The 25,299-nt window shown below is 38.7% G+C and overlaps 1 protein-coding gene across 1 annotated transcript in view; it reads left to right on the top strand.

Moving 5' to 3' along the window:
• Nucleotides 1-25,299, top strand: part of LOC117500647 (protein kinase C-binding protein NELL1-like) — a 905,329-nt gene that overhangs the window by 813,896 nt on the left and 66,134 nt on the right. Inside the window, exons 13-14 of the mRNA XM_034159400.1 lie at nt 2,334-2,474; nt 16,245-16,438. Of these exons, the coding sequence (XP_034015291.1) occupies nt 2,334-2,474; nt 16,245-16,438 (335 nt within the window). The remainder of the gene's footprint in view (nt 1-2,333; nt 2,475-16,244; nt 16,439-25,299) is intronic.

Raw genomic sequence — 25,299 nt, 5'->3', positions numbered from 1 at the left:
TTGTGAGAGTATGGGTGTTGTACTTGTCGCGTAAAGGCTGCACAGCTGTTGTGCAAAAGACATGGGAAATATTTCATCATAAGCCTGCGCCAATCATACAGCTGACACACATGATCTGTGTATGTCCTGTCAGTGAGGGGTATGTGTTACTTGCAATTATCCGGTGTCAACAGCCAGGAGTACCTGTAACGCATGTCGATCGCACGTGATCACTCCCGACTAGGGTGTCAGCAAAGCCAATATCACGTTGTGCCTCTCTTCAGCTTCTATCACCTGCCTATTCTGTGTTGCAGTGTTTCCCATAATGCCCCTGGCGGCTGCCTGCGCTCTCCAGAATGCACCGCGGTGCCAGCAGAGTTCTGCTGTCTCACAACATATGTAAAGAATGGCAAAGCGAGGATGTGAATGGCATTAATTTAGCGAGCTCACAGGTGATTTTGATGATTATACACTCTCCCAAGTTGAGAGGGTTACCTAGAGGAGGTGTAGCACCTGTGACAGACTTCTGCTGTGCCCCGATGTTGTCTTATTGTCCATACTCCACAAGATGTGTTTACACTGTGAGTGCTGAGCTCCTGAGACCAGAACTCTGCTGAAACCGACCTGTTGCGTGAGTCACGGACTGCCAGATTCCGCAAGATTCACAGCTGTGAAACACAGAATCGCGGTCCAACACCCTCAGTCATTGGAGCGGTATGTTTTTGGGGCGGGGGCAACAAGGCAGGTATCTGGGGAAACTTTGTGAAATAGTATGGTTGTTGCACTTGTCACGTACAGGTTGCACAGCTGTTGTGCACAAGGCATGGGGAATATTATTTCATCATCAGCCTGTACGAATCGTATGTAGGGATGAGTATTAATCAGATTTTATCGATATCGATGCCATTCCCATTTCTGCTTATCGATCCGTTTCCTTATCAATTCCCTTATCTGTACCGCTTGTGAATTTTCTGTGTACTAAAAGTAGGCTCTACAGCAGGGGTGGGCAATCATGTGCCATGAAGGGCTGAAGCACTGCAGGTTTTCCTTGCTACCAATCACCTCAGCAGGTGATTTCATTGACAACCAGGTGTTTATGTTCAAGGGAGATGCTCATCAGCAACCCACCTGCTGAGGTGATTGGTTGCAAGGAAAACCTGCAGTGTCTCGGCCTTCGTTGCCCACCCCTGATCTACAGGTTTTCTATGTCAACAAAATTTTATTTAGTTTTAAAGTAAATAAATATGAAATTGGTCACTGGATCCTTGATCTCTGGTCATAAATAGAAATAAACAAAATCTGTAGTTTTGTCAAATTAAATTTTCAATTTAATTTATTTTCATTTATATAGCACTAAATCACAACAGAGTTGCCTCAAGGCACTTCACACAAGTAAGGTCTAACCTTACCAACCCCCAGAGCAACAGTGGTAAGGAAAAACTCCCTCTGAGGAAGAAACCTCAAGCAGACCAGACTCAAAGGGGTGACCCTCTGCTTGGGCCATGCTTCAGAAATAAATTACAGAAAAATTCACAGAAACAATTCACAATGGTATGAATGTCACTCTATCCCTCTGAGCTGAACTCAGCCGGCTGCAGGTTAGCGCAGGACGTCTCATTTTGGGAGGAAAAAACGTTTTGATCGATAGCAGTTTATTGTTTGTATTACTACGTTCAGTCCATGGGTTAAGCAGGTTTTCAGTACCACTGAAGGTGACCAAACGACACTTAGAATCCAGTCTCAGTGTACCATGGCCTACAAAAAAAAAAGCTTAATAACCATTCAGGGTGGTAACTGTAGCCAGCTAGGAGTCATTGAAGAATTACAGAGCTCAAAATGGAAAAATGCTCCAGTCATGTTGAAATCTATATCACATTATTTGTCTGATCATCACAATTTTTGGACTAGCTATGACTGAATGTTCTGGAGTTATGAGGTAAAAACAGCAATAATGGTGACAAAGGTCAGTTTCAGTTTGTACAGGGGTCAAAAGTTAAAGTTGTTCCATTTTCTGTAAAAAAAAAAAAAAAAGATGCAAATTATTGGTTGAAATAAAAGGATTAATGAATGGAAGTGATGTGCATGTCTCATGCATAGTTTTGACATTTTTTCACCTGTAGACAGCCCATAACGGCACATATGGCGAGCTGTGAAGGAGGCTCAATGTGAGTGATCTCCGATCCAACTCCCGTCACTCAGTTCAAATAGGTCTTTTATGCAGCAATTAGCACAGATTAAGGAAAAGATAATCGAATTGTGCACACGAACTGTCGCTTCAGGTTCATGTTTGGAGACAGGAAAGCAATTTGGGCTGATGCTGATGCCACCCCATATGTGCTTGTTGTTTTCTGCAGATATCGATGAGTGTGCAGAGGGCCTGATTGAGTGCCACAACCATTCCCGCTGTGTCAACCTGCCCGGCTGGTACCACTGTGAATGCAGAAGTGGTTTCCATGACAATGGCTCTTACCTGCTTGATGGCACTTCCTGCACTGGTGAGAGTACACTGACTTAAAAAGTCCCTACTGCTGCTTCAGATATTGACTTCTCAGGATGCATTCTATTCACTGAGACTTTTTAAAACTGCTTTTGTTCTTACAGTTTTCCTCCTTCTGATTAAAGTTTGGCATGATTTTATTTTGTGCAGTGTGGATGTCCTCACAGTCTGTTTTAGTGGCTCCTCATACAACCCCAAACTTCTTTATGCACAATATTAATGAACCCCAAAATATATTCAGTGACTTGGAAATGTTCACGTACTGTACTCTCGAGTCGGAACGCTCTCTCGGTTCTGTGCAAATATCTGCCTGAAGAAGGGATGGAACGATGCACAAGTACAACCAATATTTGCTTCATCAAAATACCCATCCCTCCATAAATTTTAATAAAAGTGCCAAACCATGCCAATTTTGTTCTGTCTTGTTTGCAACTCTCGTATTGCAAATTGTCATCATTGCCGTGCGACTACTGATGACATCATCAAGAAAAAGCATCATGAAAACTTAATATTTTTTGCTTTCTACAATGTATTGGGATCAAAAATTTATTAATTTTAGGGAGGTGTTGAATCAGTATTAATTAAAAAATAGAATTCAATTTAGGGTGAGTGTTTCACCAGTGTTCATTTAAAAAGGGGTGGGGGGATGCACAGGGGGAGGGGGCCATTGTTCCAATGCACGGATACGGTATACTGTACTGTACACCCCCTGACTTTTCTGAAGAATTCTTGCTGAAAAAAGTGATGAGGCAGTTGTAATATTCTAAATGGTGCCTTTGCATTCCTTTATTTTGTCATTGACATTTTTATCTAATTAATATCATTTGATGTCAATGTGAGTTTAAAGGTCAGAGTTAAAAACAAACAAACAAACAGAAAAACATGATTAAATAAATTCTATTTTTAAAATGCGCAAAACATCAAGCATTGCCAAATTTTCCTTACCACTGTATTGTTCAGGGAACAGTTTACAGAGGAAAGCTTTCACCAGCCTGTTGAGCAATTAACACACCATATTTTCCAGAGTATAAATCGTTTTGGGTTTTCGTTGTTGTTGTTTGTTTGTTTTTGTATTAGTTTGGGAGGTTTTGTGATTTATACAGAAGTTATATACTGAAAAGTCACACTTTTGTTATTGAAAATAATAAATCTAATAACTGTTCATATAGGACTTTACCAGGAATGAAAACACCAAACAAAATAAACTCCATTAATAAAAGAATAAAAGTCAGTTAAAAAAAAAACACACTACACCAGTGCAGAAAAATCCCAAATTAAATACACAAAAAAGGTGCTACATCTACTCTAGTGCAACTTATTTTCTGGTGCAACTTACATGTTTTTTTCCTCTTGTGTACTAAATTACTTTACTAACTGCTTCACTAAACTTGAGTTGGTCCTACTATAAATATCTCATAGTATTTACTCAGCAGTGGGTGAGTTGGAATTACTATCATGTCTGGGAGCATGCACTGATGCAGCACTTCGCTGCATCCATGACACCACGGAACCAGGCTTCTTTCAGTGTCAAAGGCCAAGGCCCCAGAGACATGAATGTTACTGGGGAGATAAGTAACTGTCTCTAAAAGTTCAAAACTCTCACAACATACACATGCACTTCTGATGGCTGAGTCCAGAAAGTGATTTTAAGCCTGGATCTTAACCTTGCCGAAAGGAAAGCAGAAGAGTCATAATGCAGTGATGGTAATTCTGTTTTTGGCAAGATCAGTAAAGTGAGTGATGAACTTCCTGAGTCCAGAAAGTGATTAAAAGCCTGGATCTTAATCTTGATCCAGGACCATCACAAATCGAGGTACTCCGATTCCTCAATCAGCTTCTCAAGTATTGCAGTCTCAGCATCCATTGATTATGCATAGATTACACCATCATGCACAAAGTCAAGGTCAGCAAACTTTTCCTCACCAGCAAAAGCACCCAAGTCAATGGTTTTCATACCCCTACCAAACACCCTGTCCATGCAAGCATTGAACAGTGTAGAACAAATCCCTGAGGAACACCAGTTTTCATGGGGAAAAACTGTCTTTGCCTCTGCTTCATGCAACACTCACAGTAACTGTGTATAGGCTGGCTATTATGTACATTCAGCAACTTGCTGGGGATCTCATGAACACTTAGAGTGTCCCAGAGAGCAGTATGATCAACTGAATGAAATCCTTTGCAACAATCGACACAGGCTGCGAAGAAGCACTGGTGATATTCACGCATGCATTTTATGAGTACTCACAGGGCTAGAATACGGTCAATGGTTGACTTCTTGGGTTTGAAGTCACACTTTTCTGCTCACTGAACAGCAAGTAGCTGGAACTCTTTTATGCATAACTCTTGCAAGCACTTTCGCCAGCTGAGAAAGCAGCTTGATACCCCCATAGTTGTTAAAATCCATGCAGTCACCTCTTCCAATCCACATGAGAACAGCAAGCCATTTCTTCCAGTCTGAAGGACTGAAAGACTGAAACAGATATTGCTTGTAATGCAAGGAGGACAGCATTTCTACCCACCTGGAGGAGCTCTGCTCCTGTGCAGTAGACCCTGGAGTATCCATTGCTCTCAGATGTTTCATGGCATTTGCAATGTCACCACCACTTGGTGGTTCACAGTTTACTAAATAAGTAGCCACAAGAACCCCGGAACAGGAGATGTTGAGCGTCCCAGTAGAAAGATCAGCTTTACACAACTGCTCAAATTAGCCAGCCCAGCATGACAGCAGAGGTATTTATCAGGCCAGAGTCAACATTCACCATAACTACAGTGGTACAGTGGCATGAGGTGCAGATTTGGAGAAGCAAAGTGTGTTGATACCCCTGTTAGCAGGTTGAGGGTCACTCAGTGACAGATGGTGTGGCACTTGATTACATATTCTTCTAACAAACGCCTCCTTGTCCATTCTCAGGGCCATCACAACCTGCTTAGCTCCCTGTACAGCTTAGAATTCCGATCAAACCATGCACAATGAGTCCTTTGGATGATATTTACACTGTCCTCAGATTTGAACCACCTCCTCCCGTGGTCAATGGCAACTCTCATACAAACCTCTGCAAATTCAAGTTGTGATTGTGGAAGAACTCCCACAATCCATTCAGATCATAATGTTGTGTCCATGTCTGCAAGTCCTTCAGCCAGATTGCATGTAAATTCCTGAGAAACAGTCCAATCTTGAAATCTGGCCAGATTTAGCCTTGAGCACTGAGTAAGTACTGGCCTACAAGATTTCAACTTAATGTTCAGGTAAGCCATGATAAGTCTGAATTCACAAACTGGGAATTTCTGTGGACCCTACAGTTCTGCAAATTTTTTCAGTGTTTTCCCACAAGGACTCTTACTTAAAAAGATCCATTCAAATTGTTACCATTTTTAATGTTGAGCCAGTGTATTCATTTTTTAGAGTGTGTATACAGTTTTGCTTATGTTGTTGCTGTTCTAACAACATTATTTTGTTATGAATACCTGTAGTAACAACTTTACGTACAGTATGCAAAACCAGACTGAATTCACCAAATGAACAACCTTGTGTGAAAATTGCGTCATTGCCTAAAGGAAAGCAGAAGAGTCATAATGCATAACGCAGTCATGGTAATTCTGTTTTTGGCAAGATCAGTCAAGTGAGTGATGAACTTCCTGTAACTGATCAATTTAACACAGAGATCTATTTTACTTCAGTCTGAAAATAAGATCTGGACCATGGCAACAGTAACACCCCTTGGCCCAAACTGGTTATGTCATGGCCAGGACCATGTTCCAATGTCTTAAGTTACCGCTTCCACCACACTAAAGAACCAACCTGAGCTCTAGATACCAAACACCCAAGCGGACAACTTATACAACAACACCTTGACCCCCTTGGCCTTTTTTCAGATGCCGGGGTCCTCAACACTGACCCACCTACTACTTACCTTCCTATTTCACCATGCCCAGAGAAATACCACATGGCCAAAATGTCGGCGCTGTTATGTCACTAGACAAAGGTTACTCGTCATCTGCTTTTCCCCAAGAAATTGAAAGTCCAAAAATTGAAAGCAGACACACTAATTTACTATTTATTATAGTAATATACCAGTATAAAGACCTTAATAAATGCTGTATGTTTTCCATTTTAATGTGACTTTAACAAGGCTCAAAATATGGCATCCCTGGCATTTCCTGAGCATGCAAATTTTCAGCTTCTCTGCATTTGATCTTCTCTTTAAGACCAGGAGATTTCAACAACACCTTTACTTCTATATGCCAGTTTCTCATCATAATACAGCAGTATCGCCAAATGAGTAGCTTTCATTTTCATTTAACCTTTAAATCAAAATGCAGTATCAGCAGTCCTGTTTGATTCACTTCAGTGGGAGAGGTTTGATTTTTGCTAATTTCCACAGAAAGTGGTTTCGCTTAACCTTTCTCTGATCGACAGACCAACGATATGTCAAGCATCAGTCTGTGGCAGCATTGCAGCACAGAAAAAGGAAGCAGTCTAAAAACAAGTGGCATTCACATTTATCATGTAATTACTGATTTCAGTCTACTGTAACTGACCTTTGTGAAAACAGACGTAAAAAAAAAACAGATGGCAAGCCACAGCAACACTGAATACAGTACACAGGGAAAGCTATGTGAAGCATGGATGAACAAAATTCATTTCTAAAATGCTTTCAAAGACATTCAGAGTTCTTTACAGATTAAAATACAACATACAAGAATTTAAAACTCACAGTCAACACAAAAACAACAGAAATAACAAAACTGAAACAAATAGCACATAAGAAAGAACAGAAAGAGGATGAAAAAAACCAGCCAATTCACCAACTATGGCTAAGTCACTGGAAACAAACAAACAAAAAATAAATAAATAAGGAAAAAATAAATCTGTAGTTTTTATGGTAAAAAATAAATCTGGTAGCAGTGGTTGCAGAGTAATTCTGAAAAATACAGTAAGAATATGTAAATACATTTACAGAACATGTACTGTAATGTACAAAAAAAAAGTTGTCAACCATCAGGGCCCCTTCACACATAAGACAACGTTGGGCAAAAGGAGCAGAAACCTGAAGAAAATCCGTGAACAAAAACGAAATAGGTAACCATGAATCATTCCACCTGCTGTCAGGAGGAACACACGGTTGGACAGTCATGCACAATACAGTGGTGATGATTTTGTGCACGCAATATTTAATCCCTCTTATCAAGCGGACAATACAAGTATGAACCTTCTGTTCCTCTGTGTATGACCCATGGTCATAGACGTACAGTCATGAAATGACATGAATGAAGCAGTGCGTTCTTATGTCCACATGTGCTGGCCCCGCGTGTCTGGCCGGCCCAGCACGCGTGTCCAGTGAGCGGCGCGCTGAAGGACACCGCATCATGTGGACTGGGCTGGAGCCTATCCCGCAGTCAGAGCTGGGATAGGCTGGGTACAGGACGCCAGTCTGTCACAGGGCCACAGACAGACAAACAAACACATTCACACCCACACGAAGATGCCAATCCACCTAACACACATGTTTGTGATTGTGGGAGGAAACCGGAGCACCAGGAGGAAACCCACACAAACATGGGGAGAACATGCAAACTCCACACAGAAAGGCCACAGGCGGGAATTGAACCCATGACCTTCTCGCTGTGAGGCAACAGTGCTAACCACTAAGCCAATGTGCTGCCAGGTGCACACACATAATAATTAATTTAAGGATTGTTGAATCTCAAGATGAACTCAAGTTTGTTTTGGTGGCCTGAGGATTACGTTTTTGCCTTTTTTGCAGAAGATGATAGTTTCTTCAGAATGGGAGCCCCATTGCACACTGGCATAGTTTAAAGATGTGTGTGTGATGTAGGTAAAAATTAAACTCAGGTCTATAAGTAGCTGGACAATGAAACAATTTTTCGGTAATTTTGCCTCTGTTCACTGCGAAAGTGGTATTGAAATATATATACTCAACAAAAATATAAACGCAACACTTTTGGTTTTGCTCCCATTTTGTATGAGATGAACTCAAAGATCTAAAACTTTTTCCACATACACAATATCACCATTTCCCTCAAATATTGTTCACAAACCAGTCTAAATCTGTGATAGTGAGCACTTCTCCTTTGCTGAGATAATCCATCCCACCTCACAGGTGTGCCATACCAAGATGCTGATTAGACACCATGATTAGTGCACAGGTGTGCCTTAGACTGCCCACAATAAAAGGCCACTCTGAAAGGTGCAGTTTTGTTTTATTGGGGGGGGGGGATACCAGTCAGTATCTGGTGTGACCACCATTTGCCTCATGCAGTGCAACACATCTCCTTCGCATAGAGTTGATCAGGTTGTCAATTGTGGCCTGTGGAATGTTGGTCCACTCCTCTTCAATGGCTGTGTGAAGTTGCTGGATATTGGCAGGAACTGGTACACGCTGTCGTATACGCCGGTCCAGAGCATCCCAAACATGCTCAATGGGTGACATGTCCGGTGAGTATGCCGGCCATGCAAGAACTGGGACATTTTCAGCTTCCAAGAATTGTGTACAGATCCTTGCAACATGGGGCCGTGGATTATCCTGCTGCAACATGAGGTGATGTTCTTGGATGTATGGCACAACAATGGGCCTCAGGATCTCGTCACGGTATCTCTGTGCATTCAAAATGCCATCAATAAAATGCACCTGTGTTCTTCGTCCATAACAGATGCCTGCCCATACCATAACCCCACCGCCACCATGGGCCACTCGATCCACAACATTGACATCAGAAAACCGCTCATCCACACGACGCCACACACGCTGTCTGCCATCTGCCCTGGACAGTGTGAACTGGGATTCATCCGTGAAGAGAACACCTCTTCAATGTGCCAAACGCCAGCGAATGTGAGCATCTGCCCACTCACGTCGGTTACGACGACAAACTGGAGTCAGGTCGAGACCCCGATGAGGACGACGAGCATGCAGATGAGCTTCCGTGAGACGGTTTTTGACAGTTTGTGCAGAAATTCTTTGGTTATGCAAACCGATTGTTTCAGCAGCTGTCCGAGTGGCTGGTCTCAGACGATCTTGGAGGTGAACATGCTGGATGTGGAGGTCCTGGGCTGGTGTGGTTACACGTGGTCTGCGGTTGTGAGGCTGGTTGGATGTACTGCTAAATTCTCTGAAACGCCTTTGGAGACGGCTTATGGTAGAGAAATGAACATTCAATACACGAGCAACAGCTCTGGTTGACATTCCTGCTGTCAGCATGCCAATTGCACGCTCCATCAAATCTTGCAACATCTGTGGCATTGTGCTGTGTGATAAAACTGCACCTTTCAGAGTGGCCTTTTATTGTGGGCAGTCTAAGGCACACCTGTGCACTAATCATGGTGTCTAATCAGCATCTTGATATGGCACACTTGTGAGGTGGGATGGATTATCTCAGCAAAGGAGAAGTGCTCACTATCAAAGATTTAGACTGGTTTGTGAACAATATTTGAGGGAAATGGTGATATTGTGTATGTGGAAAAAGTTTTAGATCTTTGAGTTCATCTCATACAAAATGGGAGCAAAACCAAAAGTGTTGCGTTTATATTTTTGTTGAGCTTCAACTTTTATTCAAGGGGTTGAAACTTTAATTCAAGGGGTTAAACTCTAATAAAAAAATGTGCCCTTTGTTTTTTCTTATTACAGCAATTTATATAAACATTTCTGTCATTTTCATAGGCCATAAATAATTGGACAAACAGCATATCACAATTATTTTTCAAAGCAAATTACTTTTACACCTAGTTTTCTTGAGACAAGTCGAGGGATGATACAAGAACATTTCCAAATCAATGAATATGTCTTTAACTGTATGTACATAAATCACTAATGAATGTAAAGAGCATAGTGCTTTTGTCATGGGGATCCACAAGTCCTATATATCTGCTGAATTCTATTGGTGCCGGTGCTTATTTCCAGATTTTGTGGAGTGAAATTAATTTGAATCTGGGACTGCCAGTAGATGAGCTGCTGAGCCAGAGTAGTTTAATTCCCCAGCCAAAGCTGGTCCCCATTTATACTTGGGTGCACTGGCATAAGAATTATCTTGTATAATGACCCATGACCAGGAATCAAACCCATGTCCATATATTGGTAGCCCGGCTCTTTTGCCACTGACCTACCTGCATTTGGCTGTGATTGCAGAACGTATGCACAGTGCAAGTTTTGTCTGTTGAATCACCAGTTGTACAGTTTCATGGTGGAGTGGTAGACAGAAGTATTTTCTTACAATGAAGACATGAAATTTCAGAATTTGTCAGAAGGCAGGTGGGAGACTCGAGCCTCAATCTGGTTGGTTTTCTTGTGTGACAATGCTCTTCTGTTTAATCCCTCCATGAAGCTGTCACAGAGGGTTAAAACAGAAATTTTACACACTGCAGTTTCTCCAATCACAGCCACAGAAGCCTGGATGCTTTGGTGGTTTCCCTCACTGTTCTCCTGGCATTCTCACTCAGTTTTTGGCATAATTATAAAAACTGTCAGTCTAAATACTAACAAAATGTACAAATGTACATTTGGAGGCAATGTACAAATGTACATGTACAAATCGGAGGCAATGGGAGTGAGATATTTGACAAAATGAAAGAACATTTAAGTATCTAAGAGCCTTTTCCAAGAGTAAGAGCCAAACAGCAAGAAAGCAACATTTGATTTGGCATCACAGTTACAGACAGGAATTTTTGGTGAGAAACCAAAAGACAGAGACCTCAGATACAAGTAACCAAATTTTGGATGGCTGGACTCACACAACGAAACAAAGTAAAGAGATGTGATTTCTGGAAGCAGCTCAGAGTGGATCTGCTTCTGCTTCATGTCACGGGGACTCAGGCATATGATTACTTATGCCTTCTGGGTGCCTTTATTTTGAGGTTTCGGTAAATCTAGTGCATTCTCAAGCACTTTCCATCTGAGAGCAGTGATGCCTGACATTCAGTGACACTTATAACCTTACACACCAATGTTTGGAGGCGGCAGACAAGGTATTGTATTGTTTATCAAGTACATCTAACTGAAGGGAGGCCCTGGGGTAGACCCAGGACATGCTCGAATGATTAGACGTATAGATTCCATCTGGTCTGGGGACACCTTTGCTGTGAGATGTCTCTCGCAAGGGAACATCTTTCTCACCTTATACTTAACCTGCTGTGACCCATCATTGGAAAATGGGTGAATGGATGGAAATGACTGTTTCTGTTCTGGTCTGCAGTGTGTTTGGTTGCGTTGAAGACCACAGCAGCTGTGTGCTGCAGCGGTGCCACTGCTTTATTGCTTTAAGTCAGAGCTGCAGAGCTGCATCTCTAAACACATTTATTATCCCAAACGCTTGGGCAGGTGGCTTTAATAAACAGACTGCACATAAAAATGTCTGTCTCTCTGGAATACAGTGTGTGTGATTCATCCTGGTTGATCTACTCAACCTTTCCTTATGTGCACACACACAAACACACACACAGACGTGGGAGTCAAAAACACACACAAATGGAGCATACTGATGGCTTTCAATTAGCCAGATGTGTAAGATTTAAATTTTTGACTGGCACACTTGGCACGATTTACATGTTTCATGTCTGTGTATGTTTTGTCACATGGTTGGCCGTGCTCAACGGAATGCCCAAAGGGTTTTGTTTTTGTGCTTACAGTATTATTTCAATTGATAAAGCACATTGGTCATTACTGAAATTACTTTTTCAAAACTCTTCACACCGTCTGCATTACAAACATGCATCTCAGCTGAATCCCACTGAAACTAACAGGTAAGAATTTATATTTACTATATGTCTTTTACTCTGCCAATCAATGCATTAAAAATGCATGGATGTATTTCGGGTGTTTAAGCCACAGGCTTGAAAGTGTGTGAAAAAAGTAGCAGCTTTTTTAGTTTGTAAATGACGGTGTATCTAATACCGAGATAAACTGCCTTCTAATGATGAAAGTATTTGGGGGTTTATTTTTTTATTCATTCATTTTCATGCATTCTTATGTGTTTGTAATCCTTGAATTTACCCAGCAGCCCCTGCAGCGCTTAAAGTGAAACTGGTTTATCAGAAGCAAACAGTGTAATCTGATGTGGCCGCGTCCAAATCAATACTAAAAGTTATCGGTTATCTGTAATAAAGATACATTTTTTTTAGCACTTTTCAGTTATCTGATTAATGGTTATCAAAGCTAACTTTTGGTAAGCCGTGCCCACCACGGCAAATGGTACTGTGCACAACTGCTTCATGCTTATTTTATGTTTTTCAAGGCAATTGTGCTGACAAAGTTCACAGTGGCAAAGTAACATTGTCTGCCAGCACACTATCCCAAGTTTATGTTAGTTTTATATCATTGTTTTCAATGACCATATGAATGAGAGCAGTTTACAGGTCATCTGAAAAAAAAAAAATGTTCTCAGCCTCCTGTAGGAGGCAACTGTTGAATCCTGTGTACATTAATATAAAGTGCAAAACAATCAAAAAATGTCAGTAGATGTAATATATAAACATAGTGTACTGTACAGTAAAATGTAGTTCAATCATTGAGGGATTGATGTCTCACCTGTTGATTTGACACAAAATTCTCAATATTGATGCACCTGTTGACTGCTGCAAGTTTGTCTGCACAGTTAACCCGGCCTCTATGATTCAGTCTATGATTCACCATGTGGTCAATAATCGTGGCCCTTATCTCATTAGAGACCAATCAATCAATCAATCAAAGTTTATTTATATAGCCCTTTCCACAGCACAGAGGGTGACCATAGTGCTTCACAGTCAGATAAAAAACACAGAATACAGAATAACTTATGGCAATGAGACAATGAACAAATTTAAAACAGACTCATCAATAAAAAATATACATCCAAAATATTTGCAGATAAGAAGCAAATAAAATGTCAGACTGCTGCTGGTTGTGCAAAAGCCATTCTAAAAAGGAAGGTTTTTAATTTAAATTTACCCAGGTCAGCGGTGGTGCGGCCACAGAGAAAGCCCGGTCTCCCGACAGAGAAAGCCCGGTCTCCCCAGTGGCAGTATCTAGACCTCAGAACCTCGAGTGCACACTGGTTAGAAGATCTCAAAACTCTGCTTTGCTCCCAATGTGTCAGCAGCTTGGCTAAGTATGGTGAGGCCAAACCATTCAGAGCTTTAAAAAGAAACATAAGAATTTTAAAATCTGTTCTAGCCCAAACTGGAAGCCAATGCAGAGCGTAGAGGACTGGGGTGATGTGGTTGTGTCTACGCATGTTAGTTAGCAGACATGCTGCAGCATTTTGAACCAGTTGAAGTCGACTGAGGGACGACTGGGAGACTCCAACGTAAAGCCCATTGCAATTGTCCGGCCAAGAACTAATAAAAGCATCAGTGTTTTTTCCAGATCTCCACAATTTAAAAAGGGTTTCACCTTTGCTAAAAGCCGTAGTTGATAAAAGCTCAATCTGACCACAGAATCAATTTGTCGAAATTAAAACCACTGCCAAATATAGACCACAGCTCTTCTTCTCCCATCTTCTTTTTTCAACAGTCTGTCCTCTTTGATCTGTAATTCCAAAAAACTAAATTCAGAACTCATCCCCTTTTATCTGTTTGCTATAATACAGTAGTGTTCAGAGTAATAGTAGTGCTATGTGACTAAAAAGATTAATCCAGGTTTTGAGTATATTTCTTATTGTTACATGGGAAACAAGGTACCAGTAGATTCAGTAGATTCTCACAAATCCAACAAGACCAAGCATTCATGATATGCACACTCTTAAGGCTATGAAATTGGGCTATTAGTTAAAAAAAAAATAGAAAAGAAGGTGTTCACAATAATAGTAGTGTGGCATTCAGTCAGCGAGTTTGTCAATTTTGTGGAACAAACAGGTGTGAATCAGGTGTCTCCTATGTAATGATGAAGCCAGCACCTGTTGAACATGCTTTTCTCTTTGAAAGCCTGAGGAAAATGGGACGTTCAAGACATTGTTCAGAAGAACAGCGTAGTTTGATTAAAAAGTTGATTGGAGAGGGGAAAACTTATACGCAGGTGCAAAAAATTATAGGCTGTTCATCTACAATTATCTCCAATGCTTTAAAATGGACAAAAAAAAACCAGAGACACGTGGAAGAAAATGGAAAACAACGATCAAAATGGATAGAAGAATAACCAGAATGGCAAAGGCTCATCCATTGATCAGCTCCAGGATCAAAGACAGTCTGGAGTTACCTGTAAGTGCTGTGACAGTTAGAAAACGCCTGTGTGAAGCTAATTTATTTGCAAGAATCCCCCTCAAAGTCCCTCTGTTAAATAAAAGACATGTGCAGAAGAGGTTACAATTTGCCAAAAAATACATCAACTGGCCTAAAGAGAAATGGAGGAATATTTTGTGGACTGATGAGAGAAAAAATTGTTTTTTTTTGGGTGGTCCAAGACCCGCAGACAGTTTGTGAGACGACCCCCAAACTCTGAATTCAAGCACAGTTCACAGTGAAGACAGTGAAGCATGGTGGTGCAAGCATCATGATATGGGCATGTTTCTCCTACTATGGTGTTGGACCTATATATCGCATACCAGGTATCATGGATCAGTTTGGATGTCAAAATACTTGAAGGTGTCATGTTGCCTTATGCTGAAGAGGACCATGCCCTTGAAATGGGTGCTTCAATAAGACAATGACCTCAAGCACACTAGTAAATGAGCAAAATCTTGGTTCCAAACCAACAAAATTAATGCCTCGCAGATGTGAAGAAATCATGAAAAGCTGGTTATACAACTAAATACTAGTTTAGTGATTCACAGGATTGCTAAAAAAGCAGTTTGAACATAATAGTTTTGAGTTTGTAGCGTCAACAGCAGATGCTACTATTATTGTGAACACCCCCTTTTCTACTTTTTTTACTAATAGCCCAATTTCATAGCCTTAAGAGTGTGCATATCATGAATGCTTTGTCTTGTTGGATTTGTGAGAATCTATTGAATCTACTGGTACCTTGTTTCCCATGTAACAATAAGAAATATACTCAAAACCTGGATTAATCTTTTTAGTCACATAGCACTACTATTATTCTGAACACTACTGTAATGTGGCCTAAGACATGCCACCTGATTGGGTTTTCAACTGCAAACTGCACTCAGCTATGTATAATTATTAGTAATTATGTTTTTAACTGTTTTGAACAAAGTGTGTTAGCATTTGATTTGAAAAATAGGTTCTGTAATAGTATAGTGTTTTGCAGGTGGTGGACTCTGACTGACAAGAGTTCATGATTTTTTTTTTTTGTAACTGTGGTTACTGAATGCATTTTGTGTGAAAGCAATGAAAAAATGAAAAATGTTTGTGCCACACAGATTTCTGTTGTGGTGACTGTGTGAAAAGTTTTGACAGTGTGACTTCAGTTCTGACCATTGCTTGTTAGCAATTGAAAAAGCTATAATAGGAAATGCGTCGCATACTACATATGCTAACAGCAGCTCGCAGCTGAATGTAGCAAATGTAGCGTGAAGAGGATTAATCCCTCGCCAACAGAGTTACAGTTTGTCTGCATGGCTGATGGGGATTTCATTTATTGTGCTGCATGCAAGTCGTCAGTCATGCACCAAATACATTTTAGGATACGTTAGAGTATTCACTGCTGTCACAGTGTGTGTTTGTGTTTTGGAATTCTGCTATTCCAGTCAAAGCAAAGATTAAATGATGATGGAAGGATTTCTCGGAGCACTGCCACGATAATAGCCAATAATCTGCCAGATGAGGATGTTTGTCCAGATTCTGTCTGCACCATAGTAGTGACTGTTTTGTTTCTTTGTATTTCAGATACTGATGAGTGCAGCCTACAGACACACACCTGCTGGAATGACAGTGTGTGTGTGAACCTACCAGGAGGCTATGACTGCGTCTGCATATCCGGCCCGGGCTGTAGCAGGGACTGTCCCCAGGAAGACATCATCAGACACAATGGAGAAGATTGGAAACCCAGAGTGGACCGTTGTGCAATATGCTCCTGCAAGGTATTACAGCTTATATTGCCATTATCATCAAAGTTTGCGTTTTCTTGGGGGTGGGGGGGTGGGGGTTGAATTTCAAATCACATGAGTAAAAATTGTGTCAAGATGCCTTGCAAAAAACTCAGTGTCTCAGCATGACATTTGAGAATTTAAAGGGCCCTGCTGAAGCACCTGCTGCATATGCAAGGGGAATTAGACCTTTAATTGTGTCTAAAGTTGCCAAAAAAAAACAACAGAAAATTTTGAAACAGAAACACAGCAATGGACACAACAAATAAACAACTTCTGCCACAGATCCCATTGGCAAGAAAATGTTAATACTTTTGTACAAAGATTTTGCTGGATACCTAATTGACACATGGAAGGTCACTCTCACACAGGTCTGCAGTGTCAGCTGTCAATACTAATATTTGCTCCAGTTACAACATTTTGCCAGAGTGAGACAGCGGGGAGACTAACATGGAATCATTACTTTCATAGATTGTGAATTTTTCATTGAATACAGCATGACCTTTTAACACTGAGCATGCATACGTATCTTGCTTCACTGAAAAAAATGATTACCTCTGTCATGGAATCTCCCCAAAATAAGTGTTTTACAAGCAGTAAAATTAGCTGTAATTCTACAATATACCACATAAATAAAGGTACTTTATAATTGTGAGATTATAACATGAAATTAAAATCAAATGGGTAAATTTTTCTCTGAGAATTTGTCGTGAAGCTTTGTGCAACATCATGACATACAAGTTGATACTCTTCAATGACTAACCAGCAGCCACACTCGACACTGTGATAATGCATGATTATTGCAAATCTATATAACATAACACTCAAAAAAAATAATAATGGATGATTATTGCAAATCTTTATAGCCATAACACTCAAAAAATAATAATAATGGATGATTATTGCAAATCTTTATAGCCATAACACTCAAAAAATATTAATAATGGATGATTATTGCAAATATTTATAGCCATAACACTCAAAAAATAATAATAATGGATGATTATTGCAGTCTTATAGCCATAACACTCAAAACATAATAATAATGGATGATTATTGCAAATCTTTATAGCAATAACACTCAAAAAATAATAATGGATGATTATTGCAAATCTTTATAGCCATAACACTCTAATAATAATAATAATAATGGATGATTATTGCAAATCTTTATAGCCATAACACTCAAAAAATAATAATGGATGATTATTGCAAATCTTTATAGCCATAACACTCAAAAAATATTAATAATGGATGATTATTGCAAATCTTTATAGCAATAACACTCAAAAAATAATAATGGATGATTATTGCAAATGTTTATAGCCATAACACTCTAATAATAATAATGGATGATTATTGCAAATATTTATAGCCATAACACTCAAAAAATAATAATGGATGATTATTGCAAATATTTATAGCCATAACACTCAAAAAATAATAATGGATGATTATTGCAAATCTTTATAGCCATAACACTCAAAAAATATTAATAATGGATGATTATTGCAAATCTTTATAGCAATGACACTCAAAAAATAATAATGGATGATTATTGCAAATGTTTATAGCCATAACACTCTAATAATAATAATAATAATGGATGATTATTGCAAATCTTTATAGCCATAACACTCAAAAAATATTAATAATGGATGATTATTGCAAGTCTTTATAGCCATAACACTCAAAACATAATAATAATGGATGATTATTGCAAATCTTTATAGCAATAACACTCAAAAAATAATAATGGATGATTATTGCAAATGTTTATAGCCATAACACTCTAATAATAATAATAATAATGGATGATTATTGCAAATCTTTATAGCCATAACACTCAAAAAATATTAATAATGGATGATTATTGCAAATGTTTATAGCCATAACACTCTAATAATAATAATAATAATGGATGATTATTGCAAATCTTTATAGCCATAACACTCAAAAAATATTAATAATGGATGATTATTGCAAATATTTATAGCCATAACACTCAAAAAATAATAATAATGGATGATTATTGCAAGTCTTTATAGCCATAACACTCAAAAAATATTAATAATGGATGATTATTGCAAGTCTTTATAGCCATAACACTCAAAACATAATAATAATGGATGATTATTGCAAATCTTTATAGCAATAACACTCAAAAAATAATAATGGATGATTATTGCAAATCTTTATAGCAATAACACTCAAAAAATAATAATGGATGATTATTGCAAATGTTTATAGCCATAACACTCTAATAATAATAATAATAATAATAATGGATGATTATTGCAAATCTTTATAGCAATAACACTCAAAAAATAATAATGGATGATTATTGCAAATGTTTATAGCCATAACACTCTAATAATAATAATAATAATAATAATGGATGATTATTGCAAATCTTTATAGCCATAACACTCAAAAAATATTAATAATGGATGATTATTGCAAATATTTATAGCCATAACACTCAAAAAATAATAATAATGGATGATTATTGCAAGTCTTTATAGCCATAACACTCAAAACATAATAATAATGGATGATTATTGCAAATCTTTATAGCAATAACACTCAAAAAATAATAATGGATGATTATTGCAAATCTTTATAGCAATAACACTCAAAAAATAATAATGGATGATTATTGCAAATATTTATAGCCATAACACTCAAAAAATAATAATAATGGATGATTATTGCAAATCTTTATAGCCATAACACTCAAAACATAATAATAATGGATGATTATTGCAAATCTTTATAGCAATAACACTCAAAAAATAATAATGGATGATTATTGCAAATATTTATAGCCATAACACTCAAAAAATAATAATAATGGATGATTATTGCAAATCTTTATAGCAATAACACTCAAAAAATAATAATGGATGATTATTGCAAATCTTTATAGCAATAACACTCAAAAAATAATAATGGATGATTATTGCAAATGTTTATAGCCATAACACTCTAATAATAATAATAATAATAATGGATGATTATTGCAAATCTTTATAGCAATAACACTCAAAAAATAATAATGGATGATTATTGCAAATGTTTATAGCCATAACACTCTAATAATAATAATAATAATAATAATGGATGATTATTGCAAATCTTTATAGCAATAACACTCAAAAAATAATAATGGATGATTATTGCAAATGTTTATAGCCATAACACTCTAATAATAATAATAATAATAATAATGGATGATTATTGCAAATCTTTATAGCAATAACACTCAAAAAATAATAATGGATGATTATTGCAAATGTTTATAGCCATAACACTCTAATAATAATAATAATAATAATAATGGATGATTATTGCAAATCTTTATAGCCATAACACTCAAAAAATATTAATAATGGATGATTATTGCAAATATTTATAGCCATAACACTCAAAAAATAATAATAATGGATGATTATTGCAAGTCTTTATAGCCATAACACTCAAAACATAATAATAATGGATGATTATTGCAAATCTTTATAGCAATAACACTCAAAAAATAATAATGGATGATTATTGCAAATATTTATAGCCATAACACTCAAAAAATAATAATAATGGATGATTATTGCAAATCTTTATAGCAATAACACTCAAAAATAATAATGGATGATTATTGCAAATCTTTATAGCAATAACACTCAAAAATAATAATGGATGATTATTGCAAATGTTTATAGCCATAACACTCTAATAATAATAATAATAATAATAATGGATGATTATTGCAAATCTTTATAGCAATAACACTCAAAAAATAATAATGGATGATTATTGCAAATGTTTATAGCCATAACACTCTAATAATAATAATAATAATAATAATGGATGATTATTGCAAATCTTTATAGCAATAACACTCAAAAAATAATAATGGATGATTATTGCAAATGTTTATAGCCATAACACTCTAATAATAATAATAATAATAATAATGGATGATTATTGCAAATCTTTATAGCCATAACACTCAAAAAATATTAATAATGGATGATTATTGCAAATATTTATAGCCATAACACTCAAAAAATAATAATAATGGATGATTATTGCAAGTCTTTATAGCCATAACACTCAAAACATAATAATAATGGATGATTATTGCAAATCTTTATAGCAATAACACTCAAAAAATAATAATGGATGATTATTGCAAATCTTTATAGCAATAACACTCAAAAAATAATAATGGATGATTATTGCAAATGTTTATAGCCATAACACTCTAATAATAATAATAATAATGCATGTTCTTTGGAAATCTTTATAGCCATAACACTCAAAATAATAATAATAATAATAATAATAATAATAATAATAATAATTATTATTATTATTATTATTATTATTATTATTATTATTATTATTATTATTCTTTGTCTTTCGGCTGTTCCCGTTAGGGGTCGCCACAGCAGATCAGTCGTTTCCATCTCACCCTGTCCTCTGTATCTTCCTGTCACACCAACCACCTGCATGTCCTCCCTCAGCACATCCATAAACCTCCTATTTGGCCTCCCTCTTCTCCACCTGCCTGGTGGCTCCATCCTCAGCATCCTCCTCCCTATATACCCTGGGTCCCTCCTCTGCACATGTCCAAACCATCTCAATCTCGCCTCTCTGACTTTGTCTCCAAACCGTCCCACCATAGCTGTCCCTCTGATGTGTTCATTCCTAATCTTGTCCATTCTTGGCACTCCCAAAGAGAATCTCAACATCTTCAGCTCTGCCATCTCCAGCTCTGCCTCCTGTCTTTTTGTTAGTGCCACTGTCTCTAAACCAGTGGTGGGCAATCATGTGCCATGAAGGGCCGAAGCACTGCAGGTTTTCCTTGCTACCAATCACCTCAGCAAGTGATTTCATTAATGTTCAGGTGTCTCAGCAGGTGATTTCATTGATAACCAGGTGTTTATGTTCAAGGGAGAGGTTCATCAGCAACCCGCCTGCTGAGGTGATTGGTTGAAAGGAAAACCTGCAGTGTCTCGGCCCTGGTTGCCCACCCCTGCTCTAAACCATACAACATAGCTGGTCTCACTACTGTTTTGTAAACTTTCCCCTTCACTCTTGCTGATATTCTTCGGTCACAAATCACTCCTGCCACCTTTCTCCACCCACTCCACCCTGCCTGCACTCTCTTCTTCACCTCTCTACCACACTCTCCATTACTTTGAACAGTTGACCCCAAATATTTAAACTCATCTACTTTCACCACTTCTACTCCTTGTAACTGCACTGTTCCACTGGGCTCCCTCTCATTCACACACATGTACTCAGTCTTGCTTCTACTGACTTTCATTCCCCTTCTCTCCAAAGCATATCTCCACCTCTCCAGACTAGGCTCAACTTGCTCTCTACTCTCACTACAGATCACAATGTCATCTGCAAACAAGAAAGGACTCAGAGCTGATCCTTGGTGTAATCACACCTCCACCTTGAATGAGTCTGTCATTCCGACTGCGCATCTCACCGCTGTCACACTATTCTTGTACATGTCCTGCACTACCCTAACATACTTCTCTGCCACTCCAGACTTCCTCATACAATGCCACAACTCTTCTCTTGGCACCCTATCATAAGCTTTTTCTAAGTCCACAAACACACAATGTAACTCTTTCTGTCCTTCTCTGTACTTTTCCAACAGTATTCTCAGAGCAAACATTGCATATGTAGTGTTCTTTCTCGGCATGAAACCATATTGCTGCTCAGAGATCTTCACCTGTTTTCTAAGCCTAGCTTATACTACTCTTTCCCATAACTTCATGCTGTGGCTGATCAGCTTTATGCCTCTGTAGTTACTGCAGCTCTGCACATCACCCTTGTTCTTGAAAATAGGAACCAGCACACTTCGTCTCCACTCCTCAGGCATCCTCTCACTTACCAAGATTTTATTAAACAATCTGGTTAGAAACTCTACTGCCATCTCTCCTAGACAATTATATGCCTCCACTGGAATGTCATCTGGACCAACTGCTTTTCCACTCTTCATCCTCTTCATAGCAGCCCTCACTTCTTCCTTACTAATCTATTGTACTTCCTGATTTGCTCTCACCACATTATCCAGCCTTTTCTCTCGCTCATTTTCTTTATTCATCAGCTCTTCAAAATATTCCCTCCACCTTCTCAGCACACACTCCTCACTTGTCAGCACGTTACCATGTGCATCTTTTACCACCCTAACCTGCTGCACATCCTTTCCAGCTCTGTCCCGTTGTCTGGCCAATCGGTACAAGTCCTTTTCTCCTTCCTTATTATTCAACGTCTTGTACAGCTCACAATATGCCTTTTCCTTCGGTTTTGCCATGTCTCTTTTCACCTTACACCGCATCTCCTTGTACTCCTGTTTACTTTCTTCATCTCTCCAACTATCCCAAAACGTTTTTGCCAACCTCTTTCTCCTTATGCTTTTCTGGACCTCTTCATTCCACCACCAAGTCTCCTTGTCTTCCTTCCACTGTCCAGATGTCCCAGTACTGTCCTAACTGTCTCCCTCACCACATCTGCAGTACTTTTCCAGTTGTCCAAAATTGCTTCCCCTCCAACTAGTGCTTCTCTTACCTGCTTGCTAAATTTCACACAACAGTGTTCCACCTTCAGCTTCCACCATCTGATCCTTTGTTGAGCTCTCACTCTCTTCTTCTTCTTTACCTCTAAAGTCATCCTACAAACAACCATCCTATGCTGTCTAACGACACTCTCTCCTGCCACCACCTTACAGTCTCTGATTTCTTTTAGCTTACATCTCCTATAAAGAATGTAGTCCACCTGTGTGCACCTTCCTCCACTCTTATATGTCACCTTGTGCTCCTCCATTTTCTTAAACTAGGTATTCACCACAGCCATTTCCATCCTTTTTGCAAAATCAACTACCATTTGTCCTTCCCCATTACTATCCTTGATACCATATCTACCCACTACTTCCTCATCAACTCTGTTCCCTTCACCAACATGCCCATTGAAGTCCGCTCCTATCATCACTCTTTCATGCTTGGGCACACTGTCCACCACCTCATCTAACACACTCCAGAAATCTTATTTCTCCTTCATCTCACAACCTAACTGTGGGGCATATGCACTGATGATATTCATCATCACCTCTTCAATTTCCAACTTCACACTCATCACCCTGTCAGACATTCGCTTAACCTCCAACACACTTTTAACATACTCTTCCTTTAAAATGACCCCAACACCATTTCTCTTCCTGTCCTCACCATGGTACAACAACTGGTATCCACCGCCGATGCTCCTGCTCTTACTTCCCTTCCACTTGGTCTCTTGCACACACAATATGTCTACCTTTCTCCTCTCCATCATATCAGCCAGCTCTCTCCCTTTACCAGTCATATTACCAGTCATGTAAATGGGGAATCTTCTTCACAGACTAAAGTTAATTATGGAGTTCCACAAGGGTCTGTGCTAGGACCAATTTTATTCACTTTATACATGCTTCCCTTAGGCAGTATTATTAGACGGTATTGCTTAAATTTTCATTGTTACGCAGATGATACCCAGCTTTATCTATCCATGAAGCCAGAGGACACACACCAATTAGCTAAACTGCAGGATTGTCTTACAGACATAAAGACATGGATGACCTCTAATTTCCTGCTTTTAAACTCAGATAAAACTGCAGTTATTGTACTTGGCCCCACAAATCTTAGAAACATGGTGTCTAACCAGATCCTTACTCTGGATGGCATTACCCTGACCTCTAGTAATACTGTGAGAAATCTTGGAGTCATTTTTGATCAGGATATGTCATTCAAAGCGCATATTAAACAAATATGTAGGACTGCTTTTTTGCATTTACGCAATATCTCTAAAATCAGAAAGGTCTTGTCTCAGAGTGATGCTGAAAAACTAATTCATGCATTTATTTCCTCTAGGCTGGACTATTGTAATTCATTATTATCAGGTTGTCCTAAAAGTTCCCTAAAAAGCCTTCAGTTAATTCAAAATGCTGCAGCTAGAGTACTGACGGGGACTAGAAGGAGAGAGCATATCTCACCCATATTGGCCTCTCTTCATTGGCTTCCTGTTAATTCTAGAATAGAATTTAAAATTCTTCTTCTTACTTATAAGGTTTTGAATAATCAGGTCCCATCTTATCTTAGGGACCTCATAGTACCATATCACCCCAATAGAGCGCTTTGCTCTCAGACTGCAGGCTTACTTGTAGTTCCTAGGGTTTGTAAGAGTAGAATGGGAGGCAGAGCCTTCAGCTTTCAGGCTCCTCTCCTGTGGAACCAGCTCCCAATTCAGATCAGGGAGACAGACACCCTCTCTACTTTTAAGATTAGGCTTAAAACTTTCCTTTTTGCTAAAGCTTATAGTTAGGGCTGGATCAGGTGACCCTGAACCATCCCTTAGTTATGCTGCTATAGACGTAGACTGCTGGGGGGTTCCCATGATGCACTGTTTCTTTCTCTTTTTGCTCTGTATGCACCACTCTGCATTTAATCATTAGTGATCGATCTCTGCTCCCCTCCACAGCATGTCTTTTTCCTGGTTCTCTCCCTCAGCCCCAACCAGTCCCAGCAGAAGACTGCCCCTCCCTGAGCCTGGTTCTGCTGGAGGTTTCTTCCTGTTAAAAGGGAGTTTTTCCTTCCCACTGTAGCCAAGTGCTTGCTCACAGGGGGTCGTTTTGACCGTTGGGGTTTTACATAATTATTGTATGGCCTTGCCTTACAATATAAAGCGCCTTGGGGCAACTGTTTGTTGTGATTTGGTGCTATATAAAAAAATTGATTGATTGATTGATTAATATTACCAACATTCAAAGTCCCCACTCTCATTTCCACCCTTCTAGTTTTCTTCTT

The sequence above is a fragment of the Thalassophryne amazonica genome, chromosome 2, assembly GCF_902500255.1.
Source record: "Thalassophryne amazonica chromosome 2, fThaAma1.1, whole genome shotgun sequence".
NCBI lineage: Eukaryota > Metazoa > Chordata > Actinopteri > Batrachoidiformes > Batrachoididae > Thalassophryne > Thalassophryne amazonica.
This window is presented reverse-complemented; position numbering and strand designations above follow the sequence as displayed.